Genomic DNA, 17,375 nt, shown 5'->3' with positions numbered 1-17,375 from the left:
TAAATGTGCTTCATGGTAACCTCCTGCTTACGATCAGCAGGATCCTTGAGGGAAGCTGTATCCTGAGAAGGCAGTGCCACCTTCTTGGATAAGCGTGTCAGCGCCTTGTCTACCTTCGGCGAAGATTCCCATCGTATCCTGTCCTTTTGTGGAAAGGGATACGCCAAAAGAATCCTTTTGGGAACTTGTAGTCTCCTATCTGGAGATTCCCAAGCCTATTCGCACAAGTCGCTTAGTTCAAATGAGGACGGAAAAGTGACCTCAGGCTTTTTCCCTTTATACATGTGTACCCTCGTGTCAGGGACAGGGGGTTCCTCAGTGATATGCAAAACCTCTTTAATGGCAATAATCATGTAACGAATACCTTTCGCCACCTTTGGCTGTAATTTTGCATCCTCATAGTCGGCACTAGAATCAGTATCTGTGTCGGTATCTGTGTCAGTGATCTGGGATATGGTGCGTTTTTGAGACCCCGAAGGTCCTGGTGCCACAGGGACAGGCATGGTCTGACTACCTGACTGATCCCTAGCTTCAGCCTTGTCTAATCGTTTATGCAGTAAATTTACATTTGCATTCAAGACATTCCACATATCCACCCAGTCCGGTGTCGGCGTTGCCGACGGCGACCTGACCATCATGCACTCCCCCTCCTCCTTAGGTGAGCCTTCCTCGTCAAACATGTCGACACACACGTACCGACACACTTCACACACACAGGGAATCTCTTTTCTGAAGACAGGTTCCCCCTGAGGCCCCTTGGAGAGACAGAGAGAGAGTATGCCAGCACACACCCCAGCGCTACATAACCCTGGAGAAAAACACAGATTGTTTACCCAGTAGCGCTGCTTAATGTATAAATGCCAATAATGTGCCCCCCCTCTACTTTAAAACCCCCTTTCACCGTGTGTCAAGCAGGGGAGAGTCCGGGGAGCTTCCTCTCAGCGGTGCTGTGGAGAGAAAATGGCGCTGGTGAGTGCTGAGGGAGAAGCCCCGCCCTCTCGGCGGCGGAATTCTGTCCCGCTCAAACTTACTAAAACATGGCGGGGGCTCTTTTATATACATGTACAGTGCCCACCTGTACATGTATATAGACTTTTGCCATAGGAGAGGTGTTTTATTGCTGCCCAGGGCGCCCCCCCCCTGCGCCCTGCACCCTTACAGTGACCGGAGTGTGTGAGGTGTATGGGAGCAATGACGCACAGCTGCGGTGCTGTGCGTTACCTCAGTGAAGCACCGAAGGCTTCTGCCGCCTGAGACATCTTCTGTCTTCGTTTCTTCTGGCTCTGTGAGTAGAAAGGCGGCGCGGCTCTGGGGTGAACGCCCAGGACGAACCTGTGTTCACTCCCTCTGGAGCTAATGGTGTCCAGTAGCCGAGGAAGCAGAGCCTATCATTTAAGTAGGTCTGCTCCTCTCTCCTCAGTCCCTCGATGCAGGGAGCCTGTTGCCAGCAGTGCTCCCTGAAAAAGAGAAAAAATCCTAACAAAAATGCTTTCTAAGCAGGAAACTCAGGAGAGCTCCCTGCAGTGCACCCATTCTCCTCTGGGCACAGTCTAAAACTGGGGTCTGGAGGAGGGGCATAGAGGGAGGAGCCAGTGCACACCCAGAGTCCAAAGTCTTTCTTAAAGTGCCCATGCCTCCTGAGGAGCCCGTCTATTCCCCATGGTCCTTACGGAGTCCCAGCATCCTCTAGGACGTTAGAGAAAAGGGAGAAACACTGCTTGGCTCTCAGTAGCATTTGGCAAGCTGCCAAAACCCCTTAACTTCTGCCACTGACTTGACCCTGGCTGGCTTTGCAATCTTAGAGGGAAACACCAATGGTACTCCAACCTGGACACAAGTCAGTTTGGAGTGAGATTTGTACACGACTAACATGCAATGGAACTGGTTACCCTGCAACTATCTCCCCTGTTCAAGCACACACTACCCAATGCATCAGGGTGACACCTTGTGTATATTGGTCGGCACTAAAATTAGCATGATGTCTGTAGATTTAGGAATCCAGGGCAATACATGTGTGAGGAGTGACTATTCCACCTATCCCAAGATGCAGCTGAAGGATGCCTCTGAGAGCTGGTAAAAGCAGTTTAAAACAATATAACCTATATGAATACAACAACCTATAAAGAAAGAACGGATAAGCAGCTACAAGCACCCTAAAACAATTGCTTCTGGTGGGCACTTCAGAAAACTGAAGTTTCCAGGCAGCCACAAGGGTAAAAAGGGTAAGTAGTCTGAACATGTTAAGTGTACATGCTCCCTGCATGGTGCTATATACCCTAAGGTGTTTCCAGCATCCCCCTTTCCTGCCTGAGAAATGGTAAATAACCAATAATTAGTTGTTTCCATAAACTCAGGCCTGATCATAAAGTGCATTAACTAATTTTAGCCACTTTAATCAATGGTAGGTGACACCACACACAGGTCTGGTCATAGAGTGCTTCCTCCAGTGGTTGCTAAGCAGTGTGACACACAGTAATCATGGGTAATAAGGAAAAGGAATGCCAGGGATATCATGTGGAAAATTTAATTTGCAAGCATTTTGTGGTACTCCAAATAACACACGTGTATAACTATATCCACAAATTTTCTGAGAATTTCTGATCTATTACGGCTCCTGAACTTCCGCTAGTTGACCATTTGTGTCTCTCTCCCATTATAATTCCTCTGTCTTCTAATATGCTCTATTTCACTCCTGACTCAATGTTTGGAATCAGTTGGCCACTCTTTCTGATGAGCCTGCACAGTTTGCATGTTAGAGGGGTAACCATTAATTAGTCACCTTCCATAACACTAGATGCCATAAACTCAGGCTGGATCATAAAGTGCTTCCTCCTGCAGTCAATGAGCTGTACTAAACAAAGTAAATGTGATTTAAGAAATGGCAGTGCCATTGTTTGGAAAACTTCTAGGTATCTGTGTTTTGTTGAACTCTGAATAAATGCACCCATAGAGTACAAATATATGAATGTTTGCGCTATATATATATATATATACACATATACATACACACACACACACACACACATATATATATATATATATATATATATATATATATTTATTAGTGTTAATTCTGTATACCTGGAGTCCTTGGGGTATTCATCTTCTGGTTTTCTAAAATGTAAATAAAAATAGCATTTTTTTTTTTAATTTTTTTTTTTAACACTGAATGTTACTGTAGACTACTGCTCACATTTAGAAAATAGGTTTACAATTACTAAAAGTCACTATGAGCAATGCTAGGTGAAGCCATGCACACAGGCCTGATCAGGGTGCTTTCTCCTGTTGTAACTAAGCTGTGCAACATAAATAAATCAAAGGTAATAAGGAAATGAAACGCCAGGAACATCAGGATTAATTTTTAAGAATTCTACATTTTGTGCGATATAATTTATGGATAAAACCGTTATATTGAAAACCCAAGTAACAAGTATTCTAGACAAAAGCAGCCTCATATACACGTAACAGAGTCAGGGGAACAGGTACCATCTCCTTTGTAGATGGCAGTGGGCAGCAGCTGAGAGATCACACAAGTTTGTTGGTTTGGCGCAACTGTCCTCAACCAGATTAATTGTGCAGCAAAACATAACAAAACAACAAAACAAAATACCTTGCTGGCTGGCACTAACTAAACAATGATAATCCTTAATCACTACAATAAAAAAAAAATTTAAAAAAATAAAAATAAGAATTTACTCACCGGTAAATCTATTTCTCGTAGTCCGTAGTGGATGCTGGGGACTTCGTAAGGACCATGGGGAATAGACGGCTCCGCAGGAGACTGGGCACACTAAAAGAAAGATTTGGTACTACCTGGTGTGCACTGGCTCCTCCCTCTACGCCCCTCCTCCAGACCTCAGGATACTGTGCCCGGAAGAGCTGACACAATAAGGAAGGATTTTGAATCCCGGGTAAGACTCATACCAGCCACACCAATCACACCGTATAACTCGTGATATTTAACCCAGTTAACAGTATGAAATACAACTGAGCCTCTCAACAGATGGCTCAACAATAACCCTTTAGTTAGGCAATAACTATATACAAGTATTGCAGACAATCCGCACTTGGGATGGGCGCCCAGCATCCACTACGGACTACGAGAAATAGAATTACCGGTGAGTAAATTCTTATTTTCTCTGACGTCTTAGTGGATGCTGGGGACTCCGTAAGGACCATGGGGATTATACCAAAGCTCCCAAACGGGCGGGAGAGTGCGGATGACTCTGCAGCACCGAATGAGAGAACTCAAGGTCCTCCTCAGCCAGGGTATCAAATTTGTAGAATTTAGCAAACGTGTTTGCCCCTGACCAAGTAGCAGCTCGGCAAAGTTGTAAAGCCGAGACCCCTCGGGCAGCCGCCCAAGATGAGCCCACCTTCCTCGTGGAATGGGCTTTCACTGATTTAGGATGCGGCAATCCAGCCGCAGAATGCGCCAGCTGAATTGTGCTACAAATCCAGCGAGCAATAGTCTGCTTAGAAGCAGGAGCACCTATTTTGTTGGGTGCATACAGGATAAAAAGCGAGTCAGTTTTTCTGACTCCAGCCGTCCTGGAAACATAAATTTTCAAGGCCCTGACTACGTCCAGTAACTTGGAATCCTCCAAGTCCTTAGTAGCCGCAGGCACCACAATAGGTTGGTTCAAGTGAAAAGCTGATACCACCTTAGGGAGAAACTGGGGACGAGTCCTCAATTCTGCCCTATCCATATGGAAAATCAGATAAGGGCTTTTACACGACAAAGCCGCCAGTTCTGACACACGCCTGGCCGAAGCCAAGGCCAATAACATGACCACTTTCCACGTGAGATATTTGAGATCCACGGTTTTAAGTGGTTCAAACCAATGTGATTTTAGGAAATTCAACACCACATTGAGATCCCAAGGTGCCACTGGAGGCACAAAAGAGGGCTGAATATGAAGCACTCCCTTTACGAAAGTCTGAACTTCAGGCAGTGAAGCCAGTTCTTTCTGGAAGAAAATCGACAGAGCCGAAATCTGGACCTTAATGGAACCCAATTTTAGGCCCATAGTCACTCCTGACTGTAGGAAGTGCAGAAAACGACCCAGCTGAAATTCCTCTGTAGGGGCATTCCTGGCCTCACACCACGCAACATATTTTCACCAAATGCGGTGATAATGGTTTGCGGTTACTTCTTTCCTAGCTTTTATCAGCGTAGGAATAACTTCCTCCGGAATGCCCTTTTCCTTTAGGATCCGGAATTCAACCGCCATGCCGTCAAACGCAGCCGCGGTAAGTCTTGGAACAGACAGGGCCCCTGCTGTAGCAGATCCTGTCTGAGCGGTAGAGGCCATGGGTCCTCTGATAACATTTCTTAAAGTTCCGGGTACCAAGCTTTTCTTGGCCAATCCGGAACCACGAGTATCGTTCTTACTCCTCGTCTTCTTATTATTCTCAGTACCTTTGGTATGAGGGGCAGAGGAGGGAACACAGACCGACTGGTACACCCACGGTGTCACTAGAGCGTCCACAGCTATCGCCTGAGGGTCCCTTGACCTGGCGCAATATCTCTTTAGCTTCTTGTTGAGGCGGGACGCCATCATGTCCACCTGTGGCCTTTCCCAGCGGTTTACCAACAGTAGGAAGACTTCTGGATGAAGTCCCCACTCTCCCGGGTGTAGGTCGTGTCTGCTGAGGAAGTCTGCTTCCCAGTTGTCCACTCCCGGAATGAACACTGCCGACAGTGCTAGTACGTGATTTTCCGCCCATCGGAGAATCTTTGTGGCTTCTGCCATGGCCACCCTGCTTCTTGTGCCGCCCTGTCGGTTTACATGGGCGACTGCCGTGATGTTGTCTGATTGGATCAGAACCGGCTGGTTTTGAAGCAGGGGCCTTGCCTGACTTAGGGCATTGTAAATGGCCCTCAGTTCCAGAATGTTTATGTGCAGGGACGACTCCTGACTTGACCAAAGTCCCTGGAAATTACTTCCCTGCGTGACTGCGCCCCAGCCCCGAAGGCTGGCATCCGTGGTCACCAGGACCCAGTCCTGTATGCCGAATCTGCGGCCCACTAGAAGATGAGCACTCTGCAGCCACCATAGTAGAGACACCCTGGTCCGTGGAGACAGGGTTATCAGTTGATGCATCTGAAGATGCGATCCCGACCACTTGTCCAAGAGGTCCCACTGGAAGGTCCTTGCATGGAACCTGCCGAATGGAATTGCTTCGTACGAAGCCACCATTTTTCCCAGGACTCGTGTGCAGTGATGCACCGATACCCGTTTTGGTTTTAGGAGGTCTCTGACTAGAGATGACAGCTCCTTGGCTTTCTCCTGCGGGAGAAACACTTTTTTCTGTTCTGTGTCCAGAATCATCCCCAGGAACAGTAAGCGTGTGGAAGGAACCAGTTGTGACTTTGGAATGTTTAGAATCCAGCCATGCTGTTGTAGCACTTCCCGAGATAGTGCTACTCCGACCAGTAACTGCTCCCTGGACCTCGCCTTTATTAGGAGATCGTCCAAGTACGGGATAATTAAAACTCCCTTTTTTCGAAGGAGTATCATCATTTCTGCCATTACCTTGGTAAACACCCTCGGTGCCGTGGACAGTCCAAACGGTAGTGTCTGGAATTGGTAATGGCAATCCTGTACCACAAATCTTAGGTACTCCTGGTGAGGAAGGTAAATTGGGACATGCAGGTAAGCATCCTTGATGTCCAGGGATACCATGTAATCCCCCTCGTCCAGGCTTGAAATAACCGCCCTGAGCGATTCCATCTTGAACTTGAACTTTTTTATGTATGTGTTCAAGGATTTCAAATTTAAAATGGGTCTCACCGAACCGTCCGGTTTCGGTACCACAAACAGTGTGGAATAGTAACCCTTTCCTTGTTGAAGTAGGGGTACCTTGACTATCACCTGCTGGGAATACAGCTTGTGAATTGCCTCTAGTACAGCCTCCCTGCCAGAGGGAGTTGACGGTAAGGCCGATTTGAGGAAACGGCGGGGGGGGGAGGCGCCTCGAATTCCAGCTTGTACCCCTGAGATACTACTTGAAGGATCCAGGGATCCACCCGTGAGCGAACCCACTGATAGCTGAAATTTTTGAGGCGGCCCCCCACCGTACCTGGCTCCGCCTGTGGAGCCCCACCGTCATGCGGCGGATTTGGAAGAAGCGGGGGAGGACTTTTGTTCCTGGGAACCTGCTGCGTGGTGTTGACATATAGGTAATTGTCCGCACTCAATATAATATTAGGGCAATGGATGTTGTCTGAATCAAAATATAATTCATTATAAATAGGCGATGTAACCATAATGAACAGTATACTGGATATATATAGTAAGGAATAGATATGAAATAAGTTTGAATGTATGAGGTAATGTGTATGCTTTTGTGTGTATAGGCATAGTAGGGAATAATGTAATGCAATGTCTGCATACAGATATATGTCTGTAGCAAATGAATAATTTGATTCTGATAGATAAAATCAGCAAGCCACTTGGTTTAGGTCACTTTAAAGGCACACAGGTAATGGCATGCGCAAGGAAGTGCCTAAGACTACAATCAGGAATCTGCATATCCTGAGCAATGTATGTTATTCGGCCTTCTGCTTTGAGACAATGACTCCTAGGATCAATTGAATTAACGAAGTCTCAAATGTTGATGAACACTAGCAGTATTTACACTCCAAAATAACCAAAGGAAAACCTTGATAGACAAACAAATATCAGACGCTATGACTCCAGAATTCACCCCCTGCTCGTCACTGTTGAACAAATTATCTGATATGTTTTACAACACCTTTGAATATGTAAATTGGGATTGTTAAAGTTGGGATATAAGACAGGGTTTGGAGCAGTCTTTAGTTAGTGCAGAGGGAAAGAGACAAGGAAAGGATCCTAAGACATCAGAAGAAGGTAGCTATGCATTTAACCCTCAATAATTCTTGCAAGTGTACAGTATGTGTGTTAATTGTTTAAGTTTGTAATATTGTTTGTGTTTGTTTAATATGTACTGCAGTTAATAATAATTATAGGATTTATTATCATTGTGTTTTTCATATCTTGTATTTTGTATACCTAGAATAAAGTGTTATTGAAATAGAGCTATTATTCCATGGTTCAAACTCATTTTTTGGAATCTCTAAATCATACAAATCTGCATATATTATATAAGGCTCTGCAAAGTTGGACAATATATTTATACCCCTAAGGTATAGAGCATTGATATATCAAATGAGCCAGAAGGATACATCCCTGCATAAAGTATATTTACCATGTGCACAGATGTATTGCTTGGACAGTAATTGTTTTCAGTAGCTATATTCATACCCACATAGTCAATGAGCCAGGATTATATATCTCTGTAAAGTATAATTACACTTTACCTTGACATATCTCTTGGACAAGTAGATATATAATTCCTAAACCCAAAGGAGCCAATCACATGCATATGTATAGGAATGTTCATATAATGTACATTGCTGTGTGATTGGACTAGTGCTAATCTCTGCCCCTTTAGCTATGAGCCAACCTAATTTGTAAGCCTATTATAATATATTTGCAGATGTAAGATACATAAAGCATAAATCAATATATGATATAATAAATATATATTATATAAGATTCCACACTTCAATAGTGGTGCAGCTTTTTTCCCCTTCCTCTGCCTCTGGACAGAAAAGACCCGCCTTTTCCCCGCCTGTTTTTCTGGGGTCGAAAGGACTGTACCTGATAGTACGGCGCTTTCTTAGGCTGTGAGGGGACATGGGGTAAAAATGCTGACTTTCCAGCTGTTGCTGTGGAAACAAGGTCTGAGAGACCATCCCCGAATAACTCCTCACCCTTATAAGGCAAAACTTCCATGTGCCTTTTAGAATCTGCATCCCCTGTCCACTGCCGAGTCCATAAGCCTCTCCTAGCAGAAATGGACAATGCACTTATTCTAGATGCCAGCCGGCAGATCTCCCTCTGTGCATCTCTCATGTACAAGACTGAATCTTTTATATGCTCTACGGTTAGCAATATAGTGTCCCTGTCCAGGGTATCAATATTTTCCGACAGGGAATCTGACCAAGCAGCAGCAGCACTGCACATCCACGCTGAAGCAATAGCTGGTCTCAGTATAACACCAGTGTGTGTATATATAGACTTTAGGATAGCCTCCTGCTTTCTATCAGCAGGTTCCTTTAGGGCGGCCGTATCCGGAGACGGTAGTGCCACCTTTTTAGACAAACGTGTGAGCGCTTTATCCACCCTAGGGGGAGTTTCCCAACGTGACCTATCCTCTGGCGAGAAAGGGAACGCCATTAGTAATTTTTTTGAAATCACCAATTTCTTATCAGGGAAAGCCCACGCTTCTTCACACACTTCATTTAATTCTTCAGATGGGGGAAAAACTATTGGTAGTTTTTTCCCAAACATAATACCCTTCTTTGAGGTACCTGGGTTTATATCAGAAAGCTGTAAAACCTCTTTCATTGCCTCAATCATGCCACGAATGGCCCTAGTGGACATTAAATTTGACTCATCGTCGTCGACACTGGTATCAGTATCCGTGTCGACATCTGTGTCTGCCATCTGAGGAAGTGGGCGTTTTAGAGCCCCTGATGGCCTTTGAATTGCCTGGGCAGGCACGAGCTGAGAAGCCGGCTGTCCCGCATTTGGCATGTCGTCAAATTTTTTATGTAAGGAGTCGACACTTGCACGTAATTCCTTCCATAAGTCCATCCACTCAGGTGTCTGCCCCGCAGGGGGTGACATCACATTTATAGGCATCTGCTCCGCCTCCACATAAGTCTCCTCAGCAAACATGTCGACACAACAGTACCGACACACCGCACACACACACAGGGAATGCTCTTAAAGGAGACAGGACCCCACAAAAGCCCTTTGGGGAGACAGAGAGAGTATGCCAGCACACACTAGAGCGCTATATAATGCAGGGACTAACTGAATTATGTCCCCTATAGCTGCTGTAATATTTACTGCGCCTCAAATCTGTGCCCCCCCTCTCTTTTTTACCCTTTTCTGTAGTGTAGACTGCAGGGGAGAGTCAGGGAGCTTCCTTCCAGCGGAACTGTGAGGGAAAATGGCGCCAGTGTGCTGAGGGAGATGGCTCCGCCCCTTTTTCGGCGGACTTTTCTCCTGCTTTTTTCTGTATTCTGGCAGGGGTAATTACCACATATATAGCCTCTGGGGCTATATATTGTGGTTATTTTGCCAGCCAAGGTGATATAATTGCTGCTCAGGGCGCCCCCCCCCCCCCAGCGCCCTGCACCCTCAGTGACCGGAGTGTGAAGTGTGTATGAGGAGCAATGGCGCACAGCTGCAGTGCTGTGCGCTACCTTGGTGAAGACTGAAGTCTTCTGCCGCCGATTTTCCAGACCATCTTCTTGCTTCTGGCTCTGTAAGGGGGACGGCGGCGCGGCTCCGGGAACGAACACCAAGGACGGGTCCTGCGGTCGATCCCTCTGGAGCTAATGGTGTCCAGTAGCCTAAGAAGCCCAAGCTAGCTGCAAGCAGGTAGGTTCGCTTCTTCTCCCCTTAGTCCCTCGTTGCAGTGAGCCTGTTGCCAGCAGGTCTCACTGTAAAATAAAAAACCTAATATATACTTTCTTTCTAGGAGCTCAGGAGAGCCCCTAGTGTGCATCCAGCTCGGCCGGGCACAGAAATCTAACTGAGGTCTGGAGGAGGGGCATAGAGGGAGGAGCCAGTGCACACCAGGTAGTACCAAATCTTTCTTTTAGTGTGCCCAGTCTCCTGCGGAGCCGTCTATTCCCCATGGTCCTTACGGAGTCCCCAGCATCCACTAGGACATCAGAGAAAGACGTTTACCAGGCTCATCTCACTGGTTATTCATAGCAGGTTACTATTTCACAGAGACTCCATAGTCTCCTCTCTTTCCCCAGGCAGTGAGAGAGAGCAATGATCAGCCTGCCAGCCTTTTTAACACACCCATACAGCTGAAAGCCCTAATTAGCTTTCTGTGAGACTAAAACCCCAAAGACCTGAACTGGGCCTAAATAGATGGAGAACCTGTCCTCTCTTCTCACATCCAACCCCAGGACCCTTATCTGGTTCTCACCAAAAGCTTGCAGCAGAACAAACACAATCCTGGGGTTTTAAAAGACACAGGGCCTGATTCAGAGTTGATCGCAGCAGCAAATTTGTAAGCAGTTGGGCAAAACCATGTGCACTGCAGGGGGGTGTGGGGGGGGGGGGCAGATATAACATGTGCAGAGAGTGTTAGATTGGGGCGGGGTGTGTTTAAACTGTAATCTAAATTGCAGTGTAAAAATAAAGCAGCCAGTATTTACCCTGCACAGAAACAAAAATAAGATTTTACTCACCGGTAAATCTATTTCTCGTAGTCCGTAGTGGATGCTGGGACTCCGTAAGGACCATGGGGAATAGCGGCTCCGCAGGAGACTGGGCACAACTAAAGAAAGCTTTAGGACTACCTGGTGTGCACTGGCTCCTCCCACTATGACCCTCCTCCAGACCTCAGTTAGGATACTGTGCCCGGAAGAGCTGACACAATAAGGAAGGATTTTGAATCCCGGGTAAGACTCATACCAGCCACACCAATCACACCGTATAACTCGTGATACTATACCCAGTTAACAGTATGAAATATAACTGAGCCGCTCAACAGATGGCTCAACAATAACCCTTTAGTTAGGCAATAACTATAAACAAGTATTGCAGACAATCCGCACTTGGGATGGGCGCCCAGCATCCACTACGGACTACGAGAAATAGATTTACCGGTGAGTAAAATCTTATTTTCTCTGACGTCCTAAGTGGATGCTGGGACTCCGTAAGGACCATGGGGATTATACCAAAGCTCCCAAACGGGCGGGAGAGTGCGGATGACTCTGCAGCACCGAATGGGCAAACTCTAGGTCCTCCTCAGCCAGGGTGTCAAACTTGTAGAATTTAGCAAATGTGTTTGACCCCGACCAAGTAGCTGCTCGGCAAAGTTGTAGAGCAGAGACCCCTCGGGCAGCCGCCCAAGAAGAGCCCACTTTCCTTGTGGAATGGGCTTTCACTGATTTAGGATGCGGCAGTCCAGCCGCAGAATGTGCAAGCTGAATCGTGCTACAGATCCAGCGAGCAATAGTCTGCTTAGAAGCAGGAGCACCCAGCTTGTTGGGTGCATACAGGATAAATAGCGAGTCCGTTTTCCTGACTCCAGCCGTCCGGGAAACATACTTTTCAGGGCCCTGACTACGTCCAGTAACTTGGAATCCTCCAAGTCCCAAGTAGCCGCAGGCACCACAATAGGTTGGTTCACATGAAAAACTGATACCACCTTAGGGAAGAATTGGGAACGAGTCCTCAATTCCGCCTTATCCATATAAAAAAATCAGATAAGGGCTTTTGCATGACAAAGCCGCCAATTCTGATACACGCCTGGCCGACGCCAAGGCCAACAGCATGACCACTTTCCACGTGAGGTATTGTAGCTCCATGGATTTAAGTGGCTCAACCCAATGCGACTTCAGGAAATCCAACACCACGTTGAGATCCCACGGTGCCACTGGAGGCACAAACGGGGGCTGACTATGCAGCACTCCCTTAACAAAAATCTGAACTTCAGGCAGTGAAGCCAGTTCTATTTTGGAAGAAAATCGATAGAGCCGAAATCTGGACCTTAATGGAACCCAATTTTAGGCCCATAGTCACCCTGACTGTAGGAAGTGCAGAAATCGACCTAGCTGAAATTCCTCCTTTGGGGCCTTCCTGGCCTCACAGCATGCAACATATTTCCGCCATATGCGGTGATAATGGTTTGCGTTCACTTCTTTCCTAGCTTTAATTAGCGTAGGGATAACTTCCTCCGGAATGCCCTTTTCCTTCAGGATCCGGCGTTCAACCGCCATGCCGTCAAACGCAGCCGCGGTACGTCTTGGAACAGACAGGCCCCCTGCTGCAGCAGGTCCTGTCTGAGCGGCAGAGGCCATGGGTCCTCTGAGATCATTTCTTGGAGTTCTGGGTACCAAGCTCTTCTTGGCCAATCCGGAACAATGAGTATAGTTCTTACTCCTCTCCTTCTTATTATTCTCATTACCCTGGTAAGAGAGGCAGAGAAGGGAACACATACACCGACTGGTACACCCACGGTGTTACCAGAGCGTCCACAGCTATCGCCTGAGGGTCCCTTGACCTGGCGCAATATCTTTGTAGCTTTTTGTTGAGGCGGGACGCCATGTCCACCTGTGGCCTTTCCCAACGGTGTACAATCATTTGGAAGACTTCTGGATGAAGTCCCCACTCTCCTGGGTGAAGGTCATGTCTGCTGAGAAAGTCTGCTTCCCAGTTGTCCACTCCGGGAATGAACACTGCTGACAGTGCTAACACATGATTTTCCGCCCATCGGAGAATCCTTGTGGCTTCTGCCATCACCATCCTACTTCTTGTGCCGCCCTGTCGGTTTACATGAGCGACCGCCGTGATGTTGTCTGACTAGATCAGCACCGGCCGCTGTTGAAGCAGGGGTCTAGCCCGACTTAGGACATTGTAAATGGCCCTTAGTTCCAGAATATTTATGTGTAGGGAAGTCTCCTGACTTTTCCATAGTCCTTGGAAGTTTCTTCCCTGTGTGACTGCCCCCCAGCCTCGAAGGCTGGCATCCGTGGTCACCAGGACCCAGTCCTGTATGCCGAATCTGCGGCCCCTAGAAGATGAGTACTCTGCAGCCACCACAACAGCGACACCCTGGCCCTTGGAGACAGGGTTATCCGCCGATGCATCGGAAGATGCGACCCGGACCACTTGTCCAACAGATCCCACTGGAAGAACCTTGCATGGGACCTGGCGAATGGAATTTCTTCGCAAGAAGCTACCATCTTTCCCAGGGCTCGCGTGCATTGAAGCACCGACACCTGAATTTGTATTAGGAGGTCTCTGTCTAGAGACGACAACTCCTAGGACTTCTCCTCCGGGAGAAACCCTTTTTATCCTGTTCTGTGTCCAGAACCATACCCAGGAACAGTAGACGCGTCGTAGGAACCAGCTGCGACTTTGGAATATTCAGAATCCAGCCGTGCTGTTGTAGCACTTCCCGAGATAGTGCTACTCCAACGAACAACTGCTCCCTGGACCTCGCCTTTATAAGGAGATCGTCCAAGCACGGGATAATAATTTCGGCCATTACCTTGGTAAATACCCTCGGTGCCGGGGACAGGCCAACGGCAACGTCTGGAATTGGTAATGACCATCCTGTACCACAATTTTGAGGTACTCCTGGTGAAGAGGGTAAATAGGGACATGCAGGTAAGCATCCTTGATGTCAGTGATACCATGAAATTCTCCAGGCTTGCAATAATCGCCCTGAGCGATTCCATTTTGAACTTGAATTTTCGTATATAAGTGTTCAAGGATTTCAATTTTAGAATGGGTCTCACCGAACCGTCTGGTTTCGGTACCACAACATTTTGGAATAGTAACCCCGGCCTTGTTGAAGGAGGGGTACCTTGATTTCACCTGCTGGAAGTACAGCTTGTGAATTGCCGCCAGTACTACCTCCCTTTCTCCGAGGGCAGCAGGCAAGGCTGATGTGAGGTAACGGCGAGGGGGAGTCGCCTCGAACTCCAGCCTGTATCCCTGTGATACTACTTGCAGAACCTAGGGATCCACCTGTGGGCAAGCCCACTGGTCCCTGAAGTTCCCGAGACGCGCCCCCACCGCACCTGTCTCCACCTGTGGAGCCCCAGCGTCATGCGGTGGACTCAGAGGAAGCGGGGGAAGATTTTTGATCCTGGGACTGGCTGTCTGGTGCAGCTTTTTCCTTCTTCCCTTGTCTCTGTGCAGAAAGGAAGCGCCTTTGACCCGCTTGCTTTACTGAAGCCGAAAGGACTGTACCTGAAAATACGGTGCTTTCTTAGGCTGTGAGGAAACCTGAGGTAAAAAATTTTCTTCCCAGCTGTTGCTGTGGATACGAGGTCCCAGAGACCATCCCCAAACAATTCCTCACCCTTATAAGGCAGAATCTCCATGTGCCTTTTAAAGGCAGCATCACCTGTCCACTGCCGGGTCTCTAATACCCTCCTGGCAGAATGGACATTGCATTAATTCTGGATGCCAGCCGGCAAATATCCCTCTGTGCATCCTTCATATATAAGACGACGTCTTTAATATGCTCTATGTTAGCAAAATATTATCCCTGTCTAGGGTATTAATATTATCTGACAGGGTATCAGACCACGCTGCAGCAGTACTATTTATGCTGAGGCAAATGCAGGTCTCAGTATAGTACCTGATTGTGTATATACAGACTTCAGGATAGTCTCCTGCTTTTTATCAGCAGGCTCCTTCAAAGTGGCCGTATCCCAAGACGGCAGTGCCACCTTTTTTGACAAACGTGTGAGCGCCTTATCCACCCTAGGGGATATCTCCCAACGTGACCTATCCTCTGGCGGGAAAGGGTACGCCAGCAGTAACTTTTTAGAAATTACCATTTTCTTATCGGGGGAACCCACGCTCTTTACACACTTCATTCACTCATCTGATGGGGGAACAAAACACTGGCTGCTTTTTCTCCCCAAACATAAAACCCCTTTTATGTGGTACTTGGGTTCATGTCAGAAATGTGTAACACATTTTTCATTGCCGAGATCATGCAACGGATGTCCTAGTAGATTGTGTTTATGTCTCAACCTCGTCGACACTGGAGTCAGACTCCGTGCCGACATCTGTGTCTGCCATCTGAGGTAACGGGCGTTTTTTGAGCCCCTGATGGCTTTTGAGACGCCTGGGCAAGCGCGGGCTGAGAAGCCGGCTGTCCCACAGCTGTTACGTCATCCAGCCTTTTATGTAAGGAGTTGACATTGTCGGTTAATACCTTCCACCTAACCATCCACTCTGGTGTCGGCCCCACAGGGGGCGACATCCCATTTATCGGCCTCTGCTCCGCCTCCACGTAACCTTCCTCATCCAACATGTCGACACAGCCGTACCGACACACCGCACACACACAGGGAATGCTCTGACTGAGGACAGGACCCCACAAAGTCCTTTGGGGAGACAGAGAGAGAGTATGCCAGCACACACCAGAGCGCTATATAATGCAGGGATAAACACTAACTGAGTGATTTTTCCCCCAATAGCTGCTTGTATACACATATTGTGCCTAGATTTAGTGCCCCCCCTATCTTTTTAACCCTTTGAGCCTGAAAACTACAGGGGAGAGCCTGGGGAGCTGTCTTCCAGCTGCACTGTGAAGAAAAAATGGCGCCAGTGTGCTGAGGGAGATAGCCCCGCCCCCTTTTCGGCTGACTTTTCTCCCGCTTTTTTCATGGATTCTGGCAGGGGTAATTTATCACATATATAGCCCTGGGACTATATATTGTGATGATTTGCTAGCCAAGGTGTATTATATTGCCCTCAGGGCACCCCCCCCCCCAGCGCCCTGCACCCATCAGTGACCGGATTGTGAGGTGTGCATGAGGAGCAATGGCGCACAGCTGCAGTGCTGTGCGCTACCTTGTTGAAGACAGAAGTCTTCTGCCGCCGATTTTCCGGAACACTTCTTGCTTCTGGCTCTGTAAGGGGGCCGGCGGCGCGGCTCCGGGACCGAACATCGAGGTCGGGTCCTGTGGTCGATCCCTCTGGAGCTAATGGTGTCCAGTAGCCTAAGAAGCCCAAGCTACCACCAGTTAGGTAGGTTCGTTTCTTCTCCCCTTAGTCCCTCGCTGCAGTGAGTCTGTTGCCAGCAGATCTCACTGTAAAATAAAAAACCTAAAATATACTTTCTTTCTAGGAGCTCAGGAGAGCCCCTAGTGTGCATCCAGCTCAGCCGGGCACAAGATTCTAACTGGGGTCTGGAGGAGGGTCATAGTGGGAGAAGCCAGTGCACACCAGGTAGTCCTAAAGCTTTCTTTAGTTGTGCCCAGTCTCCTGCGGAGCCGCTATTCCCCATGGTCCTTACGGAGTCCCAGCATCCACTTAGGACGTCAGAGAAATAACCCACCCAAATCTAAAAGTCTCTCTACAAATGTTATATCTGCCACACCTGCAGTGCACATGCTTTTGCCCAACTGCTAACACATTTGCTGCTATGATTAAGTCTGAATTACCCCCATAGGTAAGAAACCTGGAGCAAATATACATGCCTTCCAGGATTATTCCAGTGATCTTGTCACAACGTATATAAAGTACAAATGTACAAAAATATTAATTTTATATACCTTGAACCCTTATGGTGTCCATCTTCTGGTTTTCTACAATGTAAAGAGAAAAACTGTAATAATGGATGTAAATGAGCACTGCTCACATTTTGAAGGAAAAATTCTATAGGTTATTAAGAGTTATTGGGGTATATTCAATTGGTGTCAAATACCTCGTTTTGTTGGAAAACAAGGCTTTTTCGTAAAAAAAAAACAAAAAAAAAAAAACCTGTCAAATTGCATT

The 17,375-nt window shown here is 47.3% G+C and overlaps 1 protein-coding gene across 38 annotated transcripts in view; it reads right to left on the bottom strand.

Moving 5' to 3' along the window:
* The window catches only part of LOC134927837 (uncharacterized), a 1,188,393-nt gene that overhangs the window by 983,431 nt on the left and 187,587 nt on the right, over positions 1-17,375 (bottom strand). The window contains exons 18-19 of one of the 38 annotated variants that reach the window (XM_063922886.1): positions 17,153-17,185; positions 3,082-3,114 (exon numbers count right to left, since the gene is read on the bottom strand). The exons of the other annotated variants lie outside the window; for them this stretch is intronic. Coding sequence (XP_063778956.1) covers positions 3,082-3,114; positions 17,153-17,185 — 66 coding nt within the window. The remainder of the gene's footprint in view (positions 1-3,081; positions 3,115-17,152; positions 17,186-17,375) is intronic. 38 annotated transcript variants of the gene reach the window in all.

Source organism: Pseudophryne corroboree, chromosome 5 (assembly GCF_028390025.1).
Source record: "Pseudophryne corroboree isolate aPseCor3 chromosome 5, aPseCor3.hap2, whole genome shotgun sequence".
Lineage (NCBI taxonomy): Eukaryota > Metazoa > Chordata > Amphibia > Anura > Myobatrachidae > Pseudophryne > Pseudophryne corroboree.
Note: the sequence above shows the minus strand (reverse complement) of the source record. Positions and strands in the feature narration are given on the sequence as shown.